The sequence below is a fragment of the Centrocercus urophasianus genome, unplaced genomic scaffold, assembly GCF_019232065.1.
Source record: "Centrocercus urophasianus isolate 14NV4802_14NV808 unplaced genomic scaffold, USGS_Curo_1.0 seq_36, whole genome shotgun sequence".
In the NCBI taxonomy this organism is placed as follows: domain Eukaryota; kingdom Metazoa; phylum Chordata; class Aves; order Galliformes; family Phasianidae; genus Centrocercus; species Centrocercus urophasianus.
Window position 1 is genome coordinate 53,246 of NW_024884933.1, and position 8,651 is coordinate 61,896.

At 49.2% G+C, this 8,651-nt stretch overlaps 1 protein-coding gene across 1 annotated transcript; it reads right to left on the bottom strand.

Moving 5' to 3' along the window:
• Positions 1 to 1,201: 1,201 nt before the first annotated feature.
• On the bottom strand, positions 1,202 to 8,096 carry DDOST (dolichyl-diphosphooligosaccharide--protein glycosyltransferase non-catalytic subunit). Its single transcript, XM_042831791.1, has 11 exons — positions 7,940 to 8,096; positions 7,323 to 7,433; positions 7,115 to 7,201; positions 6,519 to 6,622; positions 5,553 to 5,647; positions 3,878 to 3,971; positions 3,271 to 3,419; positions 2,846 to 2,993; positions 2,403 to 2,523; positions 2,151 to 2,257; positions 1,202 to 1,683 (listed from the first exon to the last, which is right to left on the bottom strand). Exons 1-11 carry the CDS (start codon positions 8,094 to 8,096, stop codon positions 1,534 to 1,536), a joined length of 1,323 nt encoding a protein of 440 aa, XP_042687725.1. The 3' UTR covers positions 1,202 to 1,533.
• Positions 8,097 to 8,651: the final 555 nt, after the last annotated feature.

Consider the following 8,651-nt stretch of genomic DNA (forward strand, 5'->3'; position numbering starts at 1 on the left):
CGGGAGGTTTCCCTGAGCGCTCCCGTTTGCTTGTGAGGCATTCGGGGGATGCTCAGAGCCCATCGGAGCGCCGTTTGGTGCAGCCTTCAGTGCGGCGTACGTGGGACACCCCGCACTACTCTTCTGTACCCGTCTGTCAGCCCAGCTCCTTTGGGGCTCCAAGGACACCGCTTTGAGAGACCCAGAGCGTCCCGGGTTGGTTTCTGGGATATCCTCCACTTATCCATGTGCATTTAAGGTGTCCCAGAACACTCCAGATGCATTTTAGCAGCTCCTACAGCCCATGGGGGCAAGAGTCAGCTTGCACAGCTGCAATCCTGGTGCTTTTTCAGGTGCTTGCACGCTCCTCTGGCTGCCTTTTGAGGCATTCAAGAGCACAGCATAGGGTCAGCATTCAGGAAAAACGTACTTAAGGGCTGCCTGATGCCATCCTGGGGGGTGCTTTGGGAACATGGGAAGACACAAAGGCCCTGAATAGCTCAAGGCATCTGCCACTGTAACAGCTGAAGGAAAGGTGGGCAAGAGGTGAAATTTCACAACCAGAAAACACCAGGTCAGCCACAGCCACAAAACACATCAAAGGCACAATACTGCTCACAAAGCAGTTGTTTAGCCCTTAAGCCTAAATTCCATGGAGCCATGGGGAAAGAGCCCAAGCTCCAGGATGCAGCTAGGCAACAACAGGCATTCCCCCAGCACAATTTGATTTGCATTCCCCAGGTTTCTGTAGCTTACCAAGTTCAAACCTGCTCACACCTCCCAGAGGGCTGCAGGACCAGACAGAAAGGCTGACAGTCTATTGCTGCCAGGTCAAGTTGTTTCTCCAACCCCCAGAGTGTGAAATGTCAGTGTTAATTTCCTTGAGAGATGCACGGGAAGGCAAAGCTATTGCAGAGGAGTGTGCATGTGTCTGGGCATGAGGGCTGTGTGTTACAAAGGGCTGCTAACCTCAAGGGGTGGTGGTGAAATCCTCACCTGCCCTGCACATGCACCACTCCATGAGCAGAGTTGAGTCATGGAAAAACACCAGCCCCAAAAGCAAAGCAGTGGATGGAGTGATGGGCTCTGTGTGGTACGCCTCTCCCCACGGCACTCATTTTCCATACAGAAAGCATTCCCTTCTGATCCCCCCTATTGCTCCTCACCACACAAGGGGCCTCCAGCCAGAGCACCACAATAATCAGCTTGCTTCAATGCACAGTGAGAGGACTAAGACTTTATTTCAACAATGGAATTAATCTCAAACCAAAATAATTCCAACCAAGGGGCCAGGTAAACAAAACAGCAGCACTGAGCTAATCCAGGAATGACACATTTCCACATTTGCAAACATTCTGACTACAGATTCCCCGCAAATATCTGGTTCATTTTCTCTATTATTAGTCAACCCACATGATTAAAAAAAAAAAAAAAAAAGAAAAAAAAAAGATCAAACCAGGGCTGCACCTACCAGTCCTCAGTTACAGTAAGGCCCCTGAGAGCTGCCCATCTGTGCATGGCAACAGGGAAAAGGCTCTTCCTCCCATAGGGAGCTCAGTCGGATTTCTCCTTCTCTTTCATGTGCAGGAAGACAATGCTGAACATGAAGAGGCCCACCATCATGGAAAAGGCTCCGGCGTAGTACGGGTACGCCGAGGGGATGAAACGTTCGTACTGCGTGTGCTGGAGGGGACGCACAGACACCTAAGGAAGAAGCAGGCATTCTTTCTGAGTTTGGTGGTACACAAGGACAGATACAGTGTCCTGCATCCAGCTGACTCCCTCCAATCCCCAGAACCTGTTACATTATTGAAAAGGCAAGCGAACGATTCATTTCCAGGATGAAACCACATCCTCAGCCAAAACAGAAAACCATTCTCAGTGTCCCATGTACTTCCACAGCTCCAACCACATGCACAGATCAAGCCACTGTAACAGTAAGATTATTTCTATGTGGGCATTCACTGTAAATGTGTAACACCAGCTCAAGGAAGAAGAAACCACTACCAGTTTTTTGTGGAGCTCATTTCCAAATCTCAAAAAGCAAATCAAAAGATGAGAAAAAAAAAATCAGAAGTACTGAAATTCATTGTATGTTCAGATAAAACACAACTTAGCAGTAATAAAAAACCCATTCTTTTCTTACGTAATTAATTCCCGCCATTCCTTACCTGGGTAGAGGAGTACAGGTGAGTGTAACCCAGGCGATTATAGTCCACTTTAAACTGGAACACTCCATAGACATCTGGGAGCTTGAACTGCATGCTGTACTTGCCACCTATGGAAAAGATTGTGACAAAGCTGAGCTGACAGAAGCAATGGGAGAAGCTGCAAAAGCTTTCACAGGTCTTCCTGCTACAACGCCACCACACCAAGAGAGAAAGCATCCCACCACAAGGCATAAGAGGTGAGGGGGAGCCTACCATTTCTCTTCAAGAAAGTTCTCACAAATGGATCAATGCGGACGAACTCCAGCTGGATATCATCTCCATCAAAGGGGATCCACTTTCCGTTGGAAAGCTTTTCGATAACAATGCTGTATTCCTGGAACAAACCCACAACACATCAACAGGGTGCAGCAGGGATGGCTAAAAACAAAGCTCAAGCCCAGCATATGACTACAGCAGCTCAAAGAGACTAAGGAATTTTCCCAGTAAGTTAAGTTCCCCCTCTGGTAAACACATTCTGGTATCAGTAATCAAAGCAGCTCTCAGAAGTCAAAGAATAAGTATGTATGAATACTTATGTATGAAAAGTATGTATGAGTATGAAAATGGATCCAGCTGTACTTTTCAGCTCCATGTCGCCTCCTGCCCACACAACAGAAGAGCACATTCCAAGCAAGCCCCCCCAAGTGGAGCCTCACCACCAGATCGGTGACGGTGTAAGCATTAGGAGGTGCCAGCTCCCCCACACGGTGGTGAGACACGGCCCCAACGCGCAGCACGCCTTCTTCCTTGAACACCCAACGAGACAAGGCAACAGCCAGCTCGTAATTACCGGTCTGTGAATACCTGGAGACGAGGGAAGACAAAGAAAACATGAAAATCACTCTGAAAAAAAAAAAAACAAAAAACCTACATGCCAAAAGCAAAACCAGGACAAGAAAAAGCTATCCTGAGTTTAAGAGAATTTCTTTCCAAAGCACTTCAAGGCCAAAGGAACCCATCACACACTATTTGCATTCAAGCTTCTTGCTGTTTCAAATAGCATGAACATTTGTGGCCTATTTCCTTGATCACACAGCCCCCCAGGTACGCCTCACGAAGGGATGCCAGCAGGCTGGTGTACCGTTTGGAGCCAGGAGTAGCTTTCTGCACAGCAGAATTAAAGAAAACATCGCTGAAGAAATCCAGAGAGCCACTGAAAACAACGCGAGCGTTGTTCCTTGCTTGGAGCCCTGCGATCAGAAGGGTGTTCTTCCCAACTGCATGTGGATACTGAAAAGAAGCACATTTGAAAGAGCATTTAGTCAACTTAAAGGTAATTAAAGAAGAGTTCAGTCTCCAAGTTAATTGATTTCATTACTGCCACAAGTTTGCTTTAAGATGGAGAAGTCTGACCACATATAGCACACTTAGCAGTTCAACAGAAGCCAAGCACCTCAGCTAACTACTCAGAACAACCAGGAATGGAATTTACAATGTTTTGCATCTACACTCTCCTTGGGATGAAGTTGCTTAAAGGCAGTTTACTTTGAAAAAAGTATCAACCTATATCAAAGTATCACTCACACTGGACATTTTCCCACCAACAAAAAGCAAGGAGGAAGATTCTCGAGGAGACATCTGGAAGCCTGACTTTCAAAATCAACCAAGAGTTTAACCATGTAAATATCCATTTCTCAAAGTTGCTGGAATCTAAGGGACTTGACTAAGGAAGAGAAAAAGGAATGTACCTGAGTTATGGGTTTATCTGGGAAGAAGGAGTATGAGGTAGAAGAGCCAGTCAGGATATCCAGCACCAGCGGGTTGTCAGGATCAGCCACCATCCTTGTGGGGAGAGGCACAAAGAGTGGCATCAATAACCAGAGGGAGCTGCAGGCACTGACTGAGCTGCACAAACCTCCTTATCCTTGCAAGTGCTTATAAAGCTGCAGAATTTGCACAGAATCACAGAATCACCCGGGTTGGAAAGGACCTCAAGGATCATGTAGTTCCAACCCCCCTGCCTAGCAGGGCCACCAAACACACACATTCAGATCAGGTTGCCCAGAACCCCATCCAACCTGGCCTTGAACACGTCCAAGGACGGGGCATCCACAACCTCCCTGGGCAGCCCGTTCCAGGGCCTAACTACTCTCCTTGTAAAGAACTTCCCCCTAACATCCAACCTCAATCTTCCCTCCCTCAACTTGGATCCATTTCCCCTAGTCCTGCTGTTGTCAGCCCTTTTGAAGAGTTGACTCCCCTCCTGGGTGTAGGTTCCCTTCAGGTATTGATAGGCTGCAATGAGGTCACCCCGCAGCCTTCTCTTCTCCAGGCTGAACAAGCCCAACTCCCTCAGCCTGTCCTCATAGGGGAGGTGCTCCAGCCCCCTGATCATCTTAGTCGCCCTCCTCTGGACCCTTTCCAAAATCTCAATGTCTTTCTTGTACTGAGGGCTCCACACCTGGACACAGTACTCCAGATGGGGCCTCACAAGAGCCGAGTAGAGAGGGACAATCACCTCCCTGTCCCTGCTGACCACCCCTCTCCTGATGGAGCCCAGGATCCCATTTGCCTTTCGAGCTGCCAGAGCGCACTGCTGGCTCATGTTCAGTCTCTCGTCCATCAGGACCCCCAGGTCCTTCTCTGCCGAGCTGCTCTCAAGGACCACTCCTCCCAGCCTGTACGGGTGCCTGGGGTTCTTCCGGCCCAAATGCAAAACCTTGCACTTTGCCGTGTTGAACCTCATTAGGTTCACCCGAGCCCAGCTTTCCAGCCTGTCGAGGTCCCTCTGAATGGCATCCCTTCCTTCCACCGTATCAACCGCACCACTCAGCTTGGTGTCGTCAGCAAACTTGCTGAGGGTGCACTCAATTCCCTCATCGATGTCATTAATAAAGATGTTAAAGAGCACCGGTCCCAAGACAGACCCTTGGGGGACACCACTTGTTACCGGCCTCCACCTGGACATAGAGCCATTGACCACCACCCTCTGTCTGCGGCCTTTCAACCAACTGCTTATCCATCGGGTCGTCCACCCATCAAATCCACCTCCCTCCAATTTGGAGATGAGGATATGGTGGGGGACCATGTCAAAGGCCTTGCTCAGGTCCAGGTAAATGACATTGGTCGCCTTCCCTTCGTCCACCAATGCCATCACTCCATCATAGAAGGCCACAAGATTAGTTAGGCATGACCTTACACTTACAGAAATGAACTACTTTTTTGAGATACGCTGTCAAACTTCATTAATTTATATGAAGAAACATCATTGAGGCAAAACCTAAGTTGTTTTGGAAATTTTCTTTTGGTTCTATCCGAAATGAAGGCAGGTTGCTCACACTAGGCTAACCCAGCCCCTAGCTCACATCAGCACCGAGGTTTTTGCTTCCCCAAAAGCAGCCACCTGGCTGTGGCATGTCTTACCCAACTCCTCGGAAGAGAATGGGGTTCAGTGCCTTTTTCCCCACGATGGTGGGGGCCTTCAGGAGATTTTCAGCATCTGCTACTATGAGCGTGTGCTTGGAGGAAACAAGAGAGATCTGTGTAAATGTATTGCACAGGCAAATGTATTTACATACACTTCCAGTAATTGTCAGGTTTTAGAACAGCAAGCAATAGCTTCTCTTTCTATCTGAAAGTCAACTTTGTTTTTACAGGCCATCAAAACTGAACAGCCATTGTATAAATGTTACAACTTCATTAAAAAGAAAATCAGAAAAGCAGCTCTTTTGTTTAACTACAGTAAATCAAATATGAAGATACATCAGGAAATATAAAACTCCCTTTTGATAAAAACAGTAACACTACAGTAGTTGACTTATCTGAGTAGCTTTCACCTTTAAGATAGGACAGCATCCACATACAACTTAAACAGTTTCTTTTAAATAAGAACTATCAGAGTAAGTTCAGACCTAACAGAGGGTTTTCATGTTTAAGCACTCACTAACAAGAGGAAAGAAAACATGGAAACATATGCAATTCCACAAAGATCTCTCAATAGCACCCGGCACTAAAAGTTACCCTTCCTGCATCTCAAAGTGTCACCTGTAAAGTTCTTCTTCTCAACCTACCACAAACTAACCAGACAAACACTTCAGAGGATGAAACAGACGCAGTGACACTGACACTCCCCAGAGTAAGATCAAATCCAACAAATTCAGAAAGATGGACTCAGGGCAGAGACTCCCCACACAGAGCTGCAGTGCTGTGCCAGCACTCTGCCTGCTGCAACACTGAATGCTGTTGAACAGCAGTATGTACAACTTCATTGCGAACAGCAGAGAAGGGATGGAAGTAAGGAAGGAAAATAAGGACAGAAGATTCTTCTCTCAACCTTTACACACATGTTCTCATTAACAAAACCCCAAACCTGCAGATAAAGATGCTCACCTGGCCTGGGTCTGATATATCATAGCTGTGATGGTCAATGACAGCTGTCCTTTCTTCATCAAACTCTATCCCACACTCACTTCCCAACTCCCGCAGTGGGTCACCTGAAAGGAGAACAAGATTCCAGAATGCAGAGGGCTCAGAAGAATGCAACCCAGTCTCAACACTCAAAATGTGTTTAGCTGAGAGTGACACATTCAGCACTCTACCAGCCAAACTCTGAGCATTGCAACTTCCCTCTGCTAAATTCCCATTCAAAAATGGAAATAAAGGCTGGTTTCATTTCTCACCCCAGGCCAAGCATTCATCTTCTCAAAGCACAAATCTTGAGGTTCATAACTGCACACAAAGTGCATCTACTTAAGGCTCTCATCCACAAATAACCAGAAAAGACCTCTTCTCAAGCATTTCTCCAGCACATCTAGGAAGTGCAAAGCTGAAGGACACTGACCTACGAGCTAATTAGGTATTGTGTTTTTCCCACTGCATTTATTTTTCAGGAGCTCCAAGGAAGAGGATCTGTTTGCTGCAAGTATGTGTGACAGGGCTGACAGGAGTAGCGACGTTCTCCACAGCCCAACAGGCACCACACTCACCAATGTCTGAGCTGGCAGCCACCAGGACACTGCCACCACCGTCAATGAAAGCAGTAATGGTCTCCACATTGATGTTTCCTCCAAAATCTGCAAGTGCACATCAACAGCTCATGACTGTCCCATACCAGAGCCTTGTCTTTCACAACCACCCCCAAACGGCCCCAAGCCCCCCCCTGAATCACTGCTGAAGCACTTCCCCAGCTCATACCCTCAATGGATGGTGAGAAGATGACCAGGTTGTCATACAGGAACTCCCCATACTTGATCAAGGAGAGGCCAGCATCATCTGCGGTCCGGAAGGTGAGCTCAAAGCCCCTATCTGCAGCCATGACATACAGAATCATAAGTTTGGAAAACACTACCGAGATCATCCAGTCCTACAGCCAACCCACCCCCCACAACACCCACTATGTCCCCCAGTGCCACATCTTCACAGCTTCTGAACAGCTTCAAGGACTCCACCACTTCCCCGGGCAGCCTGTACCAAAGCATCACCACTCTTTCTAAAAAAAAAAAAGTTTTCTTTTATCAAACCAGAACCTCCCTGGAACAACCTGAGGCCATCACCTCCAGACCTATTCCTGTTAGTGGGCATAGAGGCCATCCCCACCTCACACAGCCTCCTTTCTGGGGTTACAGAAAGCAATGAGATCTCCCCTGAGCCTCCTCTTATCCAGACTGACCCATCCCAAATCCCTCAGCCGCTCCCCACAGCGCTGCGCTCCAGAGCCCTCACAGCTCCGTTCCCCTCTCCAGACCCGCTCCCGTGCCTCTCGCAGCGAAGGCCCCAACCCCGCACACAGCATTTGGGACACCCCACCCTACCCGCCAGGCTACGGAAAAAGAGCGAGTGCGTGTCCCGCAAGTTGCCGTTCTCCAGCAGCACCAGGGTGCGCGGCCCAGCCCCGGCCGCCGTCACCGCCGCCAGCAGCCACCACAGCCGCACCGCGGCCGCCGCCATTTTCTCGCCGGCGTGGGGCATCCTGGGAAACAGGCGGGGGCAAGGAATCAGCCAATGGGCTGCAAGTGCAGCGCCCCGGCCATCCAATCAGCGACGGCCAGCTCCCCGCTGGAAACGGGAAGGAACGAAGTTGTCACGTGATGCAGCCCGCACAGTGTTGGGGTGCTGCGGGAAATGGAGGCGGGCGCCCCGCAGCTCGCAGGCCCCCGAGCGTGCGATGAAAAGTACCGTGTCCTGGGCACAGCGCGATAGCAGCGTCCGCGTGGCAGGGATGTAGCTCAGCCCCGCTCGGGTAAAGCCCTCCTCAGCATCTGGGAATAATGTAAACTTACAGCAATAAAAATCATTCTGCTACCTGGAAGGAACCGAATAGCCTAAAATGAGCGATTTTAGGAAGTCTAAAAGGCGGCAGCTCCTGCTCGACGTAGGTCTTCGGGGCTCCTCTGCTAAAGCTGCCGGCTGGCACCAGCGGAGCACACACCCGAGCAGCCTGCACACAGCGCCCAGCCCTGACCCTGCCACGTCCCAGTGCTCAGAGCCCTGGCAGGACGGGCACAGCTCAGGGCTGCTTCTTCG

Excerpts from the sequence above, each read along its gene's own strand:
- DDOST (XM_042831791.1), bottom strand. The coding sequence starts at position 8,096 with ATGCCCCACGCCGGCGAGAAAATGGCGGCGGCCGCGGTGCGGCTGTGG. Across the intron at positions 7,434-7,939 it reads CTTTTTCCGTAGCCTGGCGG|ATAGGGGCTTTGAGCTCACC; the intron begins GTAGGGTGGGGT and ends TCATGGCTGCAG. Across the intron at positions 3,972-5,552 it reads ATTCTCTTCCGAGGAGTTGG|GATGGTGGCTGATCCTGACA; the intron begins GTAAGACATGCC and ends TCTCCCCACAAG.